This window comes from Ranitomeya variabilis, chromosome 3 (genome assembly GCF_051348905.1).
Source record: "Ranitomeya variabilis isolate aRanVar5 chromosome 3, aRanVar5.hap1, whole genome shotgun sequence".
In the NCBI taxonomy this organism is placed as follows: Eukaryota; Metazoa; Chordata; class Amphibia; order Anura; family Dendrobatidae; genus Ranitomeya; species Ranitomeya variabilis.
In genome coordinates, this window is record NC_135234.1 from 103458235 (window position 1) to 103478547 (window position 20313).

Sequence of the window (20313 nt, forward strand, 5' to 3'; positions counted from 1 at the left end):
CATTTCTGCAACAAAGTCTGCAGTGTGAGAAGTCACCCTATGGCTATGTTCACAAATCGCGTTTTGCCGTTTTTTTTTTTCTACAGACAAAACTAGAGTTTGCATGTGTTTTGTCCACAGCACGTTCAATAAAGTTAGTTTTATTCACCCAAAAAGTTGCAGAAAACACAGTAAAACAAATTTGCTTCTTTTTTGCAGTGTTTTTGACCTCTCAATGCCTTCTATGGGTGGAAAAAAATACAGTAGAAATGCTGACTTGACGTGCTGCAGATTTCTAAAATGAAACGTGTGCATGAGATTTCTGAAGTCTTATCGCTTGTGCTTGTATTGTAAAATGCAACTTCTTATTTACATAAAAAAGCTGCAAAAATGTGAACACAGCCTAAAGCTAGATTCACACATCTGTGTATCAAGGTCTATACCACGACATGCTTCCTGACCCTAACCCAAACTCGGCAGCTTATGAGGCCATAAGACCTGCGCCCGCGCCCTGCATCACGGTCCGTGCTTGGACCACGACACACAGAAGTGGGAATCTAGCAATGTAATCAGCGCACGCAGCGTCATTTAGGCACCACTGTAACTGCATAGTTTTTGCGGTAATAAGACTTCATGAACACACCAGCTGTGTTTTACCAGAAGCGTCTTTCCTAACGCCGATGTCTTTTATTCACATTCTATGTACAAAATAGTGGCAGACACCAGAAGAATGCACTGGTCACTTCTTTAAGCCACGTCTCAGCTTTTGAAGCCTGTGTATGTGCTCATTCTTTTTGATCATTTTTTAGTGCTTTTGCAAGTGGGATCCCTCTGAAAAAAAATGACGTTGTGTGCACATACCGTCATAAACAACAGAGGTCTGTGGAAGTTCCCATTACCTTGCTGCTTTAAAAAAAAAAAAAAAGAATGCACCGACGCATAGGTCTGTCGGCCCCTGCATCTATTCAGTAGAAAAGGGACTATAGGAGGGTGGTGGATACAAAAGGAGACTGTTGCACAGAGGTGCACAATCTTAGTATTTTGTAAAATTGGCATATACCATGTATATACACGCAATGGAGCATGACACAGAGGGCATATGCCTAGTGTTACAACATATCAATTTTTTACTTTGTAAGGCATTTGCAGCATGTGGCATAAAATTTAATTTACTTGTAAATACTAATTCTTGGAGTAAAATCCCCTCACCATGTATGCCGCTGCAAACCTTGTGCGGTAAGTCTAGTCCTGTCAGGCGTGTAACATGGTTCTAGATGGCAAATACGCTACGTTTTACTGTGGAGAAAAACCTGCAGCGTAAATTGACCAACGCTGCAGACTTGAAGTCCGCAGTATGTCAACTAATGATTTGGATATTTATCAGTGTGTGCAAAGGGTGAAGTCAGTAGGATGCAGCTGCACAGATACGTGTGAGATTGCAGAAGAATGCCCAGCCTGACAGTACCCCAAGTGTTCAGGAATCACTTGCAGAACTTGAATATTCACTTTAGTGCCAAGATTGTAAATTCAGTTCCTTCTTTCATGTGCACACACAAGACATAACTATGTAGTATATAATGGGCTTTATGCTGCATAGTCAGTCATCATTTCTCCAATTATTTTTATATTAAAGTTGAAAAAGGCAAACACACGGCGTTGACGTATATCACCACCAAAATATGCTGAAAGAACACCAGCCTGTACTCCGCTATACTGGAACCTGAGAATTTATACCAGCTCGCAAGAGCGTATCACATAAAAAAAAGTTCCCCCCCCCAAAAAAAAAAAATTTCAACTTTGTCAATCATTCGCAGGCTGCATGACATCAGTTTTTATACATCAGTAAATAAAATTTACAAGATAAAATACAGATTGTATGCTCCTCCCAGTGTTTGCGTGGGTTTCCTCTGTGTTCTCCGGTTTCCTCCCACATTCCAAAGACCTACTGATAGAGAATGTAGATTTTGAGCCCCATTGCGAACAGCGATGATTACGGTATGTGTGCAAACTGTAAAGCGCTGCGGAATATGTTAGCGCTATATAAGAAAAAAAATAAAGAAAATAAAGAAGTTTCCTAGAATAAATAGCAGCACTGAATTCATAAAAATCGGATACTATACAGTTAATCCACATGCAACTCAATTATTTTTGCGCACACAGATCAATAGGTGAGTCTAATGCAAAATATGGAGAAGGCTAGTGAATGCTGAGGATTTTTTTTCACATAGATATTCAGTCCGTGAAAATAAATAAAACGATTATAAAGAATCACCATTAACACGGGTCCTAGTGCTGTCAGTTTTAAGAATTTCATTCGGATAAGATACACCGTTGTGTGAACACAGCCTAATTCTTGACAGATAAACTTCCAAGGGCATAATATACAATCCCACACTGCACAGTCTACTAACAAGCAGAACACATACAGAGATTGCCCCCCTCCATGACAAAACAGCCGGGACTAGCGCAGCTGCTAGACTATTTCTGGAAGCCAAAATAAGAGCGGAGGCCCAGATAGGCCTGACTGCATACCACTACTGTGCCCTGTGCCAGTGTAGGAAGTGAGCAAAATGCAAGCAACAAAGAAGCGTGCCAGTCTGTCTATTGTAGAACACACAAACAGATTACACAACAAAAGGCTGCTGCTAAAAAGGCAAGCAGCCCCCTGCCCCTACACCGAGAGCCCAGTCTTGTTGACATACACATGGTGTACATGAGATGGGCAGCAGCTGCAAACCAGGCACACATTCTACATCTGGGTTTGCATACTTGTCAGACACATCTCACTTTCTTCTGTTGCTAAGAAAGTAACAGGATATTCCTAAAATGTAATGCAGGGTTGGTGATTATTCTTTAAAATTCAGCGCAGAAACATCTGATATAGCTATTAACATAAATACCGTTCTTTCAGAAGACGCTCCAGTCTGTTAACTACACAGGATGCCAATATCTTCAGTCAGGGAAGCACATACATGGCATGGCAGCACATACATGGCAAGCCAATCTCTGCGGGCAAGGCAGCACACCAATGGCATATCAATCTCGCCAAGCAAGGCAGCACACACATACATGACATGGTAATCTGTCGTGGGCAGGAAAGTACGTACATGGCAATCTCTTCAGTCAGGGCAGCACATATATGGCATGGTAATTTCTCTAGACAGAATGTACATGACATGGAAAGCTTTCCGGGCAGGGCAGTACACACATGGCATTGTAATCTCTCCGGGCAGGGCAGTACACACATGGCAATACATTCATGGCAATACATACATGGCAATCTCTCCAGATACAGCAGTATGCACATGGCGATCTCTCCTGGGAGGGCAGAACGCACATGGCGATCTCTCCTGGCTGGGCAGAACGCACATGGCGATCTCTCCTGGCAGGGCAGAACGCACATGGCGATCTCTCCTGGCAGGGCAGAACGCACATGGCGATCTCTCCTGGCAGGGCAGAACGCACATGGCGATCTCTCCTGGCAGGGCAGAACGCACATTGCGATCTCTCCTGGCAGGGCAGAACGCACATTGCGATCTCTCCTGGCAGGGCAGAACGCACATGGCGATCTCTCCTGGCAGGGCAGAACGCACATGGCGATCTCTCCTGGCAGGGTAGTATGCACATGACGATCTCTCCTGGCAGGGCAGTATGCACATGACAATCTCTCCAGGCAGGGCAATATGCACATGGCAATCTCTCCAGGCAGGGCAATATGCACATGGCAATCTCTCCAGGCAGGGCAATATGCACATGGCAATCTCTCCGGGCAGGGCAGTATGCACATAACATGGCAATCTCTCCGGGCAGGGCAGTACATACATGGCATGCCAATCTCTCTGGGTAGGGCAGTATGTGAAGAAAGTGTTGCTCTAGACCCTGAAAGTGACATATACTAATGCGGCCACAGGCTAATGTATTAAATTAAATAACACAGAATACAGCACTTCCTGAGAAAGTCTTGCATATGTGACCGGCACATGAACATTATTTTTTGGTGTAAAGATGGGGAAGACTTTGCTCATTTCACCATAATACGAGCAGCTAGTGAACCAGTCCCTTATACCTTATAGAAAACTGCGCATTCACACTCCACTGCTGTATATGGATCGCAGTCACATATGGGTTAAGGATTTTTGTTAACATTTTTTTTTTCTTTTTTTTCCCTGATTATAGGCTTTTTTTCTGCATAACAAGTTGTCAGTTTTTCACCCAGATTTCTTCCATTTCTTTTAAAGCGTTAACTATTTTGTTAATCTATCAATGATAAGAAATTTATCTAATACGCCAATGTGAACTAGGCAAACATAGAAGTGCGATATTACACACTATCAATGTGAGTCCGTGACAGCGATGAAGTGATAGATGAGGACTGAACCGGGCGCTGCCACACGGGGGACTGAGCCCCATGAGGGCTGAACCTGGTGCTGACACACGGGGGACTGAGCCCCATGAGGACTGGATCGGGCGCTGACACACGGGGGACTGAGTCCCATGAGGGCTGAACCGGGCGCTGACACACGGGGGACTGAGCCCCATGAGGGCTGAACCTGGTGCTGACACACGGGGGACTGAGCCCCATGAGGACTGGACCGGGCACTGACACACGGGGGACTGAGCCCCATGAGGACTGGACCGGGCGCTGACACACGGGGGACTGAGCCCCATGAGGACTGGACCGGGCGCTGACACACGGGGGACTGAGCCGAGCGCTGACACATGGGGGACTGAGCCCCATGAGGACTGGACTGGGCGCTGACACACGGTTGACTGAGCCGAGCGCTGACACATGGGGGACTGAGCCCCATGAGGACTGGACCGGGAGCTGACACACAAGGGACTGAGCCCCATGAGGACTGGACCTGGTGCTGACAAACGGGGACTGAGCCCCATGAGGACTGAACCTGGTGCGGACACACGGGGGACTGAGCCCCATGAGGACGGGACCGGGCGCTGACACATGGTGGACTGAGCCCCATGAGGACTGGACCGGGCGCTGAAACACGGGTACTAAGCCCCATGAGGACTGGACCAGGTGCTGACGCACGGGGACCTAAGCCCCATGGGGACTGGACCGGGCGCTGACACACGGGGGACTAAGCCCCATGAGGACTGGACCGGGCGCTGACACACGGAGGACTGAGCCCCATGGGGACTGGACCGGGCGCTGACACACGGAGGACTGAGCCCCATGAGGACTGGACCGGGCGCTGACACACGGGGGACTAAGCCCCATGGGGACTGGACCGGGCGCTGACACACGGGGGACTAAGCCCCATGAGGACTGGACCGGGCGCTGACACACGGGGGACTAAGCCCCATGGGGACTGGACCGGGTGCTGACACACGGGGGACTGAGCCCCATGAGGACTGGACCGGGCGCTGACACACGGGGGACTGAGCCCCATGAGGACTGGACCGGGCGCCGACACACGGGGGACTAAGCCCCATGAGGACTGGACCGGGCGCTGACACACGGGGGACTAAGCCCCATGGGGACTGGACCGGGCGCCGACACACGGGGGACTAAGCCCCATGAGGACTGGACCGGGCGCTGACACACGGGGGACTAAGCCCCATGGGGACTGGACCGGGCGCTGACACACGGGGGACTGAGCCCCGGGGTCACTCTCACATTTATATGGACATTTTCTCAATATGAAACCTTCCGTCCATTCAGGGAAATTATCCGATTTCTAAACTTTTTCATGCTATGCAGCAAAAAAAAACAAACAAATGTAATAAACGTCTATTGAGCCAATTACTGGTGTCGCTGCTGAGACCATGGGGAGGTCATTGGGGTACGATGAAACATTTTTGTCCCCCTTCCTGAGGATCACAGGGCAGATTTGGGGGATTCGTCGGTTTCTGCCCCATATGGGGGGACAGTCTACAAATAATCCCAGCCCTGCTTACCGGACACTGGTGTCACATCTGCCCCAACAATCCCCCATTCCACAACCTGCACACATTACCCCACAGGAGCTGCTGAGCAGGAATGCTGGCTCCTGTAGTCCCCCTGACAAGTCATACATTGCTACAGCCATTGCTGCAGCCTGCACACATCTGTGTACCTCAGGAGCAGGCTGCCGCTCATCTCCACTCACAGAGGTGTTTCATTCAGCCGGTCAATCACAAGCTCATGTAATAAGTGACTGCTCACCATGGCTGCCGGCACCCGGCCACTGCGCCCCCAGTTCCCCGGCATCTCACCTGACTACGGTCACTATGAGGCTCCGCCGGCCGGGAGACCACAACTCTTTCTCTGGGACGGTCCCGGCCTCTCAGTTACTGCGCATGCGCAGTCCCGTTGCAGTCCCCAGTGGACGAGGCGTGGCCACTGATAGCTCCTCCCACCCCGACCCCGCGATAGCCAGTGACTGCACGTATAATACACCCACTGCTGCCACCCACACGTGCCGTGCCCTGGGCGAGCCTGGCACCGTGCCGCGCTACAGGCAGCCTGTGCTGTGCATGTGTAGGGGCTGTACACAGACCTTACATTGCTAGGAAGTGGCACTGCCCGTGTGTGGAGGTACGATATGCTGCCACTCAGCCAGCCAAGATTTGTTCTGCATGTATTATAACGTATGGAGCTAATGGGTCAGGAGAGAAGCCTGTAGTGGTCAGCACTGAGTGTAGGAGGTGCCAGGGAGGAGAATTAAGGCTTCAGTCACACACGTGTGCTGCACGTACCTGCTGCATCCGTTTTTTTCACTGATAGAACACAAACCCATTATAATCTATGGTGCCGGTCACGTCCGTGTCTTTTCATGAACCGTGTGTCTCTACAAAATTCTCGGAGACATGTCTGGATGACAGGGGCCAATACAAGTCTATGGGTCCGTGAAAAACACGTACAGCACAGGGAGGACATCGGTGGGTAATCTGGGTCACAGACATGTATGCTGCGGCATATCAGAGACAATAGCTGCCAGGGACCGAGATGAGCGGGTGACTAGTCGGACACGCGGGTCCCAGCGGCTTCTCCCTGCCCCAACAGTGACTGAGAAGCCTCTGCCTATACATGCACACAAGCAGAGGCCGCCAGTCACTGTCAGCAGGCGGGCATAACCCACCAGAGACCCGCCTGTACAACGAGTCACCCCCTCAGCTCGGTCCCCAGCAGCTACTAAAAGCATGACGCAGCCTTTCAGAGACAAACATACATGGCAGTGACCCGACAGCCAGTGCCTGACACATGCTGTCCACAGTTTGAGCATCATGTATCGGCTGACAGGTTCCCTTTAATATTGTGAAGGCTGGCCTGTGGGGGGCTTCATGTGGTGCGATTGCCAATAACTGCTACTGCATAGCAGAAGATCCCAAGCTCCAAAGAAACCATTCTTCTCCATGTGCTTCATTGGCTGGAGGAGAACCTGGGAAAAGTGGCCAAAATTGTCATGAGAAAATGACCTCAGATCTGCACTGCCCCATAGTATAACATTGGGCCGAGTGCTATCCGATAATACACCGCATAGCACTGGGCCATGTTATGTCAGTGTGAGCGAGCTCTTATTGTGGTTCTCACAAAACCGAAAAGGGGCGGCACAGGAATAGTGTTAGATGAATATACACTATAGCCAGTTAGCACTATTATTTTTGGAAACACTGCCTGTGGAACTATTACTTATGGAACCACCAAATGTGCCACTATGTCTGTTGAATTATTATTTTTATTATATAAAACAATTAATTTGGGGGACACTAATTATGGCACCACTATCACTGCATCTAGTCTTTGGGCATTAGACAGTAGAGCTAGAGCTGTACGGAACAGTCTTGGGAAATGACAAATACATTACTCACTTTCGGGGGTGAAATTGGTCTCTGCACACCGGGTGTTCTGACAGCGCGCTCTGGTGACGGCTTGTTACTTCTGATCTAAGCCAGCAACAGAGCGTGTTGTCATTGTGCACATTACGCAGGAACTAGCCCAACCCCTGAAAGAAGTGTCACTGATGATGCTTCATTTCAGGGAGGGGGCAGGTGGCGCGGCAGTGACCGTTGCCTATGGGATACTCAAAGCATCATCAAGAAGGAAGTAGGAAAAAGATAATAGTGGTTAGATAGTGTAGTTAGGGAAGGATATGGAATTTTAAATTCAAGTAGATTAGAAAATAGTTGAGATTATGGCATCAAATAGATAGGAATTTACGTGAAAAATTACTTTGGCTTTGTAATCTTTAAATCTTGAGAAGAGTAGCTAATCCTGAGCCCTGGGTTGACTAAGGCGATCGTGGATGTAAGTGCAGATCTAACTTTAGCTCATGAGTTGTATAGTATATTGCTCCTGAGACAGTGGATTGATTATTGTTACCTGTTACTCACCATTCAAACAAGCTGTTCCACAAGACTCCAGGGTCAGCAACCTACTGTACTCCAGCTGTTGTGAAACAGCCCCTAGGTTGCCCCTGACCACCTGGCAAGAAGGAACAGAAGGTCTTCTGCCATGTCAGCCAGCTAAAATGACAGAACATGAAAAGGGTTTCTCTGGAATATTTTTAAACCTAACATGGGGAAAACAGCCTGGAGAAGGGAAAAAAAACAAACTTACCCTGGGAATCAGCTCCTCGCTTCAGTGCTGCCCCAACTCAGTCTCTTCAATGACATCCCAGACACTAGTCTATGACCCTGCGGCCAATCCGTGGTCAGGTCACCCAGACTCAGATACTCAGATCAAAAAATGACTTGTCTCCGGTGTGTTTTTGAAGCGATGGCCGGGGGACCACCACGGTGCAGGAAGACTACTGTACACAAGATGAGGTGCAAACAACAAAGGGTAGATTTATTGGGAGGCAAGGAATGAAGTGGGTGAGGAAGATGCAAACAGGGTTATGCAATGGCAAGAGACACTGTACAAGAGTTATAAACTTTATCTTGTCCGTAAAAATAGCACGGTGCTCCAACTATTACAGACTCAAAATATGTCTCACAAGCAAATTTAAACAATAAACAAATAACGATGCTACTCTACATATAACCTCCCTGGCCTTTACTAAGCAGGCCACACGGCTGCTGTGTACTGACTACTGAAGCCTACACTAGGCCCAAACAGGTGCACCAAACAGGAACAGACTCACGGTGATGTTGGGGACTCAGGTCCAGTCCCAGGGGGGCCCCCAGTAATCTAATACGGTGGTGCGCACGGCTTTCTGTCAGCTCTGTGAAGCGTGGTCTTCTCCTTGCTTCTGGATCCTAGGGATGCTCCTGGAAACTGTAAGTCCCTTTCTCAGTATCTTCGTGGCTTCACAAACTAGCACAGAACAGCCACCTTTGCTGTACCCGGAAAAGTCTTGCAAATTTCACAAGTACACTCCGTCCCAGGCTGTGGGACCTTTCTTGTAGCAAACAGCACAAAGTTCTCTCTGTAGCAGCTTCAGCTCACACACACAGTACAGGCTCAACTCCTCCCCTAATTCTAGGGCAGTTCATCTTCACAGTCTATAGCAGCGGGAAGCAGAACATTCCATCACACCAGACAAGGGGGTGCTGTCTCTTAAAGTGGCAGCGTGTTACTGTCCATAACAGCACCACCCTCTTACATTTTGGCAGACACATGTTCCGCATAAAAACACAGACTTACGCTGCTGTCACACTAGCAGTATTTGGTCAGTATTTTACATCAGTATTTGTAAGCCAAAACCAGGAATGGAACAATTAGAGGAAAAGTAGAATAGAAACATATGCACCACTTCTGTATTTATCACACACTCCAGGTTTTGGCTTACAGATACTGAGGTAAAATACTGACCAAATACTGCTAGTGTGACGGCAGCCTTATACTGTACATAGCCCCATAGATTACAATTGTAATGTGTTATATGCATGAAATACACGTATGTGAAAAATGAATCTGAATTGCTGTGGTTTTAGAATACGAAACCTCCTGTTTCTACATAGAGCTTAGAAGGATTCAGCCAGTCTGTTTTTAACCCCTTTACCCCAAGGGTGGTTTGCATGTTAATAACCAGGCCACTTTTTACAATTCTGACCACTGTCCTTTTCTGAGGTTATAACTCTGGAACGCTTCAATGGATCCCGGTGTTTCTGACACTGTTTTCTCATGACATATTGTACTTCAAGGTAGTGGTAAAATTTCTTTGATATGACGTTTATTTGGGGGAAAAAAGCAGAAATTTTGTAAAATATTTTAAAATTTTGCAAATTTCCAACTTTGAATTTTCATGCCCTTAAATCACACAGATATGTCACACAAAATACTTAATAAGTAACATTTCCCACATGTCTACTTTACATCAGCACAATTTTGGAACCAAAATTTTCTTTTGTTAGGGAGTAATAAGGGTTAACATTTGACCAGCGATTTCTCATTTTTACAACACCATTTTTTTTAGGGACCACATCACATTTGAAGTCACTTTGAGGGGTCTATATGATAGAAAATACTCAGAAGTGACACCTTTCTAAAAACTGCACCCCTCAAGGTGCTCAAAACCACATACAATAAGTTTATTAACCCTTCAGGTGCTTAACAGGAATTTTTGGAATGTTTAAAAAAAAATTAAAATTTAACTTTTTTTCACAAAAAATTTACTTCAGATTAAATTTGTTTTATTTTACCAAGGGTAACAGGAGAAATTGGACACCAAAGGTTGTTGTGCAATTTGTCTTAAGTATGCTGATACCCCATATGTGGGGGTAAACCACTGTTTGGGCGCATGGCAGAGCTCGGAAGGGAAGAAGCGTCGTTTAACTTTTTAATGCAAAATTGGCTGGAATTGAGATCAGACGCCATGTCGTGTTTGGAGAGCCCCTGATGATTTTAGAAAGTAGACCCCCTAAGCAACTTATCTGGATGTGTGGTGAGCACTTCGAACCCCCAAGTGCTTCACAGAAGTTTATAATGTAGAGACTATAAAAAAATTATATTTTTTTCACAAAAATTATTTTTTTGCCACCAATTTTTTATTTTCCCAAGGGTAACAGGAGAAATTGGACCCCAAAAGTTGTTGTGCAATTTGTCCTGAGTACGCTGATAACCCATATGTGGGTGTAAACCACTGTTTGGGTGCATGGCAGAGCTCTGAAGGGAAGGAGCACCGTTATACTTTTTCAACGCATAATTGGCTGGAAATGAGATCGGACACCATGTCACGTTTGGAGAGCCCCTGATGTGCCTAAACAGTGGAAACCCCCAATTCTAACTCCAACCCTAACCCCAACACACCCTTAACCCTAATCCCAACCATAACCCTAACCACACCCCTAACCCGAACACACCCCTAACCCTAATCACAACCCTAACCACAACCTTAAGCCCAACACACCCCTAATACCCACCCTAACCATAACCCTAACCACACCCCTAACCCTGACACAACCCTAACCCTAATCCCAACCCTAACCTTAATCCCAACCATAAACGTAATCCCAACCCTAACCCTAATCCAAACCCTAACTTTAGCCCCAACCCTAACTTTAACCCTAACTTTAGCCCCAACCCTAACTTTAGCCCCAACCATAACCCTAACTTTAGCCCTAAACCCTAATAGGAAAATGGAAATAAATACATTTTTTTTAATTTTTCTCTACCTAAGAGCGTGATAAAGGGGAGTTTGATATACTATTTATAGCGGGTTTTTATATTTGGCAGCTGTCACACGCTAAAAGACGCTTTTTATTGCAAAAAAGAGTTTTTGCTAAGATTTTTGGGAGGCAGAATGAACAATTACCAGCTATTCATGAAGTTCTTTTGGGTGGGGCGTTTATACCGTTCTGCGTGTGTTAAGATTGATAAAGCAGTTTCATTCTTCGGGTCAGTACAATTACAGCGATACCTCATTTATATCTTTTTTATGTTTTGGCGCTTTTATACAATAAAAACTATTTTATATAAAAAATAATTGTTTTTGCATTGCTTTATTCTGAGAGCTATAACTATTTTATTTTTTCGCTGATGACGCTGTATGGTGGCTCATTTTTTGTGGGACAAGATGACGTTTTCAGCAATACCATGTTTATTAATATTTCTTTTTGATCGCTTGTTATTCCATTTTTTGTTCGGTGGTATGATGATAAAGCATTGTTTTTTGCCTCGCTTTTTATTTGTTTTTTTACGGTGTTCACTGAAGGGGTTAACTAGTGGGCAGGTACGGACTGGGACTGAAAGTTAGCCCTGGAATTTGAAATCACACACATGTTGTTCCCATCCCCATGAACAAGATGAGATACAGTATATTACTAATATTACCCTGGATGGAGGAAAGGAAGATTTACTACAAGACCAATATTTCTAATGATACCCGTGGCCTGCTAGAATAAGTGACTGAGTCAGCGCCTTTGTACCCCATCACAACGCTAAACAGTATGGGTATCTTGAGAACACTGATTCTGTTAACAACGTAGCAGACAAGGCAGCCCATGACCAGACAGGCCCTTCTGGCATTTGCCAGAATTGCCAGATGGCCAGTCCGGCCCTGCTAGTGGGACAGTTTTATAGGTCGGGTCATTACGGAAGCAGCAATACTAAACATGTGTACTTTTATTGTTTTTTTTATTTACATAAAGAAATGTATTTATTGGAACAATTTTTTTTCTTTATTTAGGAATTTAAAAAAATATTTTTACACAGTATATTTTTTTTTTTACTTTTTTACATTGTCCCAGGGTGGGACATCACTGAATAAAGTCAGATCGCTGATCTGACACTTTGCAGTGTATCAGATCAGCGATCTGACAGGCAGTAAAGGAAGCTTGCCAGTGCCTGCTCTCAGCAGGCACTGAGAAGCCACCTTCCTGCAGCACCCGGAAGGACCCCGCAGCCATCTTGGATCCGGGGGTCTCCATGGAGACCCTCAGGACAACGCGATCACATCGCGTTGTTCTGAGGGTCTGAGGGAAGCACGCATGGAGCCCCGTCCCTGCGCAATGCTTCTCTATGCCACCAGAACGCTGCGATCTGGTAACAGCTTGCAATTTGTTACCATCTTTTCAGTTAGCCATTAAAAGGTATCAACCACTGAGGACTCTCAATTCTAAACATTTTTCAAATACTGAGGTAAAATACTGACTAAATGCGGAATGTGTGAACGTGGCCTATCACACTGGGAAAAGGGAGGAGGAGAGCAGACAAAGCTGATCTTATGGGTTTGTATCTTTTTTGAGGATCACTGAGCTACAAAAAAACACTTAGGCTATGTTCACACTTTGCGGTTTTTGCTGCGGATCCGCTGCGGATTTGCCGCTGCGGATCCGCAGCAGTTTTCCATGCAGGGTACAGTACAATGTTACCCTATGGAAAACAAAAACCGCTGTGCCCACATTGCGGAAAATCCCTTTAAAAACCGCGTGGAATTGCTGCGGAAAAAAAGAAGGAGCATGTCACTTCTTTCTGCAGATTCCGCAGCGGTTTTCAACATGCACCAATAGGAAAGTGCTGTTGAAAACCCGCAGAGGAATCCACAGAAGAAACCGCAGGAAAATCCGCAGTGAAAAACGCAGCGGTTTTGCACTGCGGTTTTTGCAAATCCGCTGTGGAAAAATCCGCAGCAAAATCTGCAAAGTGTGAACATGCCCTTATAGAAACTCTGCAGTAGCAAAATACTTAAACATTTTTAAAGAGGTTTTCTGGTCTAAATTGATGTCTGCAGTCACTCAGTATGACTGCAGACTTATGAATCCCCCCGCACACGCACTGTGCACTGCGATTATAGTTTCTGAGCCGGAATTGGAGGATATGTATGTGTTATACATACTCCCGGCCAGAGTCTGTCTAGTGGGTGTGGCCTTGCTCCCCACATTTGTATTTATTAAGTAAGGCTATGTGTCTAGTGACGTGGCCATCCAGTGGGGGTGGCTGACTAGAGGGCACAGCCTCGCTCAATACAAGTGTATGGAGCAGGGCCGCGACCTCTAGACGGGTTCTGACCGGGAGTATGTGTGACACCCCAGGGTCCTGGTTGTCACAGTGGCAATGCCTTCCTCACGGGGAGAGTGATGTCATGCTTGGAAGCGAAGGAAAATCTTCTCTATCAGGTATACACAAACATGCAACATGTTCACACTCCAGGCAAGAAGGGGGAGCTCTGATCCAGCTTGTGGGTGGCTCCCCTAGATATATATTCTGGTCTGGAGGGAAATTTAGTTAGTGAGTGCCAGACAGCAGACTGGAACAGTCTGAGGCAGAACGACGTGTGAGGATCCGTACAGCCAAGAGGGTGCTGCAGCTCCTGGATTGAGAGATTACAGAAGGAGAACACTTTGTAGAGAGCGTGCAGGAGAGAGGAGCACAGGAGAGCAAGAACTGGGGAGAATAGCTGCGACGGAGCTATCTCCTTGCAGAGTGCAGACACTGGTAGCCGGAAGACTGAGGTTGTGTCGGACTCTAGGAGGCACAGCAGAAACCGGCAGGACAGCTGGACTACACGTCACCTGTCTGCCCTAATACCCAGGAGACACAGTGGTGCATAGAGCCCGGGTCGTGATAGAGACCCTGTAAAAAGACTTGATCCACCTGTCATACGGGTTTGTGTCCCACCTTTATGGAGGACAGAGAGAACTGTGAGGACCTTGACAGAAGCCATAGGCAGCAAGGGACTACATCACTGCGCTAGTAGGAAGGCTTCTAACTCCACCTGGTAAAGGGGACTCTGAATTCGCTTGCAAGCCAGCCGGACCCTGCCTGTATCTGTGATATGGTGCCCTGGACTGTACCTGGTTTACTGAAGACTTCAGGCAGCCAAAGAGACTGCAAACCTGTGTCCTCTGTTTCTTACCGCACACCCACCATCTTCATCTACACTCCGGGAGCCCTGGGGACCCAACTTCACCTGTGGGAATTTATACCATCTTAGCTGCCATAACATCACCCCAGAGGACCCCTTTAAGCAGCGTCGGTCCCCACTGACCGAATACCACAGGTGGCGTCACGAACACAAACTTTATTTCAAATCCATTTAAAGACTTTTCCTTTTACTTGATCGCCCAGGGCCACAGACCGGGTCTCCGCCACCGTGACCTCCCCTTTAATAATGACCGGACCCGGTGCCAAGTACCGCTAGGCCCTGGTGGGCATTCCATATGCATAACGCATACATACCAGCCAGTCCCGGCTCAGAAGCCGGCGAGTCCTCGCACAGTGCGTGCGCTGGCGGGATTCATACGTCTTCAAATGAAAAAAGGAGGATATCTCGGCACCTGGAAACAAGCGGTATCTTGGCAATCAAAAAGGCCAGTTTCAAGAGCTATGTCGAATATAGAGTGGCTTTAAATGCTCTGCTAAACAGCTTGTGTTTCTAGCATGAATACAAAAGAAAAGCGGACTCACCAAATCGATAAAAAGCTAGAAGTTCTTTATTCCTTATTTCAGGACATAGACAGGGTATGCAGGAAGGCAGAGGAATGCGGGGAGAGGAGGAAACTGGATGACGTTTCACGTTAATCCAATGCTTCTGGACCTGTAGAAGTGATGGATTAATGTGAAACGGCCTTCACCCTGTTTCTTCCTCTCCCCACATTCCTCTGCATACCCTGTCCATGTCCCAAAATAAGGAATAAAGAACTTCTATCTTTTTATCAATTTGGTAAATGCCGTTTTTCTCTTGTGTTCATGCTGGATTTAGAGCTGCAACTTCTTTAATGAAGACTATATAAAAAGATTAACTTTAATTGTAAAGGATTCCCACAATCATATTTTTTCACAAGCACAATATAATGCACACTTGTTAATATACTGACTAAACCCATCATAATTTCTTTGTCTCTGTACCTCTGTATCCAGCTTCACAGAAATTCCTACACTGCTAAACCACCACCAACACCACCCTGCTTATCCTCAGTGCTGTAGATGCCTCCCTCTCTCTCCTGAGTTGTTGACTCAGTTGCATCCACCACAGATATTTGGCACATCATCAAGCTAATCTAAGTGTAGAATTCATTCTATTTCTGTACACAAATCTGTCAGCCCAATTTATCTTGTTCCATCTACATCAGTATATCTGCCTGTGTGTTTTCACATCATTGCTCTGTTAGGTGGTTTTCAACAGAGCTCAACTTTCCTGCGCTCCTCCGCATCAGAGCTTGTAATAAGATGGCTCAGCAGAGCTGTGCCCTGTTTGATGCTTGCAGCAAACAGCTTGATGATGTAATCTGCAAATGCCGCTCTCTGGATATACAAGACAGAACATAATCATCTGCCGTTGAGTTTTCCTTGTAGATTTCTAAATACGGTACATAAATGCCCCATTTGAGACTTGGGTCTCAAGGTGGAGATTTGTGTAGAACCCTCTCCCCTTTCCTCCTCCTATCACTAAGGCCACGTTCACACACTCAGTATTTGGTCAGTATTTAGCATCAGTATTTGTAAGCCAAAACCAGGAGTGGGTGATAAATGCAGAACTGGTGCACATGTTCCTATTATACGTTTCCTCTGATTGTTCCACTCCTGATTTTGGCTTACAAATATTGATGTAAAATACTGACCAAATGCTAAGCATGTGAATGTGGTCTAACAGCGATTTTCACAGATACAACACATACCCATTAAAGTCTATGGTGCTATTCGTATGTTTGTTTTTGTGGATTGTGTTTCAAGAATACAAATCATGTCTGTTTTTCAAGTCTTGGATGAAAATTATAAATACCAGTCTATGAGTCTGTGAAAAATCACCTAATGTACACATTTCTATCCGTGAGCAGTCCCCTTTTTAACATTGGGATGGGTTGGAGAAGCTTTGCAAAAAAATGTTTGCATTCTATAAAATCACTGATGAAACACTAAATGTAAAAACTGACACACCAAATAAACACTCATGAAAATCTGCAGTAAAACACTAATGAATGGTCAGTGTTTTTACGAATGAGGAAAATCACATCTGAACGAGAGGTTAAAAAAAGGAACAAATGTCAAATTTTTCCTAAGTTCACACATTTGGGGACATTTACTACAATAAACTTGAATACTGGCTTTATTTCTGCAAAGAAAAACTGGTGCACATGATGTTTGCCAGACTTATTATTTGTTGCAGATACTTTTTTTCAACTTGTACAACAGGGATGTGATGTAGTCGAACGGATGTAGGTTGGCAGGAAATAGACACGGCATGAAATGCGACACGCAAATTTGATCTCGAATTACTGTTGCAAAATAAGAGAACAAATAATGGTGTAAAAATAAAAAATAGACAAAAGTATGTAAAGATGCACATTTATCATACTGCATGAGCTGGAGGGATGAATTTGGCACTTTTTACATTGCCTGAAAATTGGATAGTTTAAGTATATCTGCTTAATTTTTTTATGAAAACCAGATGGTAATTCCAAAAAGAAGCCATGTTCACAACAACTAATTTTCAGTCAGTGTACTGTCCATGAACAAAACTGGACAGAGCTGCAAGCAGAGCCAGTCACTGACGTGAGAAATCAGGTGTTCATGTGAACTTGGCCAAACAAGGTATATGAAAAAGTTTATACGTTTTTTTTTCCAAATACAAATATACGGTAAGTTGCTGTTTGTGTTGACTGCTTGGGAGCGCAATAGTCAGCCAAAAACATGCTGCCAATGTATAGGCCTTGTTTAACTGTATTTGTCAATGTTCTGCAAATCCATCATATCCCATAGTGTTACAGGTAATCAAATCTGTTTGTAATTAAATAATAAAAATTGCATTAAAACCCGTGGTCGTAAATGTTCTTCAAACATATTAAAGAACACTACATTCAAGACATGGGTTTCCTGTTTTATTTCTTAAATCAATTATCTCTCTCTCGCTCATTAGCTGTTGCTCATCCACCGCAGGTCCACGGCGCCGTGGACCTGCGGTGGATGCCGCGTCCCTTACCCCTGGATCTTGAATAGTGATGACCGGCTAGGCTAGCCCTCTATGAATAAGCCTGATCTACCTCCTTTGCTCGACCAGCTAGTGTCAGCCCTCCATTTGGAAGCTATCTTCCTTGCCATACTTCATAAGTCGATGCAAAATTCTATACTAGTACGGGTGTACAACCTAACGCCTTGTAAACATTAGAACACACTGATGAAGGTCTTTTGTTGACCGAAATGTTTGTGACTGTGAATACTGTATGTATTAAACACCCCCCCTGCATCAGACTTCTTTGGAGTGTGCTGAATATTTCTCTATACTACGTCTTAAGGTCTGGGCACCTATTTTCATGCACCTCCACCTCTGGGCTGTGCTGACCATTTAATTTACTACCCCTAGAACCGAGACCGAGGGACCCGGTACCGAGTACCCCGCTGCCCTGCGTTTGGGGGCCGCTCCACATGTACAAACTGAAATGATATATGCATTGTACGTTACTCATGTCTGTAATGCACTGATCTATGTGCATCAGTATTTTTAGTGGTCACCTTCATACTAAAACCACACATTCAATTGCATTTATCTTACGCATTTGTATAGCGCCATTATTTCCGCAGCTCTGTACAGACATCATCGCTGTCCCTGATGGGGCTCACAATATAGATTCACTATCAGTATGTCTTTGGAACATGGGAGGAAACCGGAGAACCCGGAGGAAACCCAGGGAAACACGGGGAGAACATACAAACTCCTTGTAGATGTTGTCCTTGGTGGGATTTGAACTCAGGACCCCGGCACTGAAAGGCTGTAGTGCTAACCACTGAGCCACCATACGCAATTGTCCATGTGTACAATATTTGATTGTTGCAGTCCTTACATGTAGAGCTAGGATCGGAGTTCCATTTTACTGTTCTATTACTAGAAAAGAGAAGTGTAATTCCTATAATAAACAGATCCTTCACATGAAGCGCAGAAATGGTGCTGGGATCTGTTTGATATTCATTTGGGTGTTCATAATTTTAATGGAAAAATAGAACAGCATGCTGAACTCTTTCTTAAAGTACAAATTACAAATCTAAATGGAGGCTCAAACACAAGTGTACACCTAACCGGTGACATTATATATGTGGATATGAAGTCTATATCTCTTCAACCACCTTCTCCCTAATCTCTAACACTTATGTGTCTCACCATGACCGGGTTATTGACTAGGAAAATGTCATAATCAACCTAATCGTTGCTATCCAATCGGCATCGGTAAATGGAAGGCAGAATTAAACAATAGTGGCAGCATGCGTAGACTCGCCTTATAAAGATAAGGTAAAAATATGCAGTAAGATTTCCAAAGCTTTGAGCTAAACTATAATGTAACCAAACAACAAAACTAAGAAAGCGAGTTATGTTAAGGAAAAGTAGTCAGGCTTACTGTTTTGCAGTTGGGGCACATGAAGTCTCCATCATGGTTGACCACTCGAATGATCTCTCCGGTGGGTATACATTCTATCTTGAGCTCCATTTTTTCGAGAGTAAAAAGGACGACTGTGCGCTATCCAGAAAATGGATTGCTATGCAAAACCTATCACCAATTTTAACATGTACTGTACTCCTTACAACTTACAAACCAACTGCGGCGTCTAGACTATAGCCAGAGGGTTTTAGGGAAGTTAAGGAAGGACTGGAAATCTCATTTCTCTGAGAACGGTTATTTTAAGTGGATAATCCGGAATGATATGTTTATACAAAGTCAAGGTGAGAATGCTGACAATGAAAGTTCACGAGCGCTTTCCAGGAGGTCACAGATGATTCCTATGAGTGTCAAGACGTTCAGAAGATCCTTATTTATTCCCCTGCTGAATATACTGAACTTAATGAAAGTTCAAAGTCTCCTTCGAGGCCCCTAAGGAGGTCAAACTGTATTGGACATGTTTGTGACTTGGCATGTGTCCACACTTAGATATTGTTAGTTGGTTTATATATATACATGCCCATTCTATATTACTAGTTTAGAAAAGGAAAGGTAAAAAGTTCAGTTTTACCAGCCAGGAAAAAAGTGCTCCAAGCTCCTCCATTATGTATCTATATATAGGATTATTTAAAGTAAGCTATATTTGATATGTAGTTCCAAACATTGTGCTTATGGTAGTTTACAGTAAAATAAATCTATGCACGCTTCACTGTTATGTCTCCTGTATGAATCTCTATCTGTTTATGCAATATATTTGTGAAATGTGTTTGGACAATCAGGTTAAAGATCCATTTAAAAAAAAACTTTTGTTAACATTACAGATTTTGTATTGGACGCATGGCAGTGTATCATAATTTAATATAAACTTGACAAATCTCAAAAAATAAAAAAAAATAATTTGCCTAGAAAGCTATAAAACAGAGATTGGGTGTTCCCTTCCATATGGAAGTAAGAGGATGGAGAAGTCAAGGGGCACTAGAAAAACTTCCTTTAATGATTAACAGGGGAAACTACTGTAAAAACATTGTTATAATGTCATGTTCTTATATGCAGAAAACACCCAATCATAATGTGGTTTAGATGAAA

General features: G+C 44.9%; 1 protein-coding gene across 4 annotated transcripts in view; it reads right to left on the bottom strand.

The window, feature by feature from the left end:
• MYO1C (myosin IC) overlaps positions 1-19334 on the bottom strand; it is a 142759-nt gene extending 123425 nt beyond the window's left edge. Inside the window, exon 1 of one of the 4 annotated variants that reach the window (XM_077294450.1) lies at positions 19189-19334. In XM_077294450.1, coding sequence (XP_077150565.1) covers positions 19189-19278 — 90 coding nt within the window. In that variant the 5' untranslated portion in view covers positions 19279-19334. Of the gene's footprint in view, positions 1-6053; positions 6340-19188 lie in introns of those variants that run through there. The other 3 variants (XM_077294453.1, XM_077294451.1, XM_077294454.1) reach the window with 3 other exon arrangements.
• Between the last annotated feature and the right edge of the window lie 979 nt (positions 19335-20313).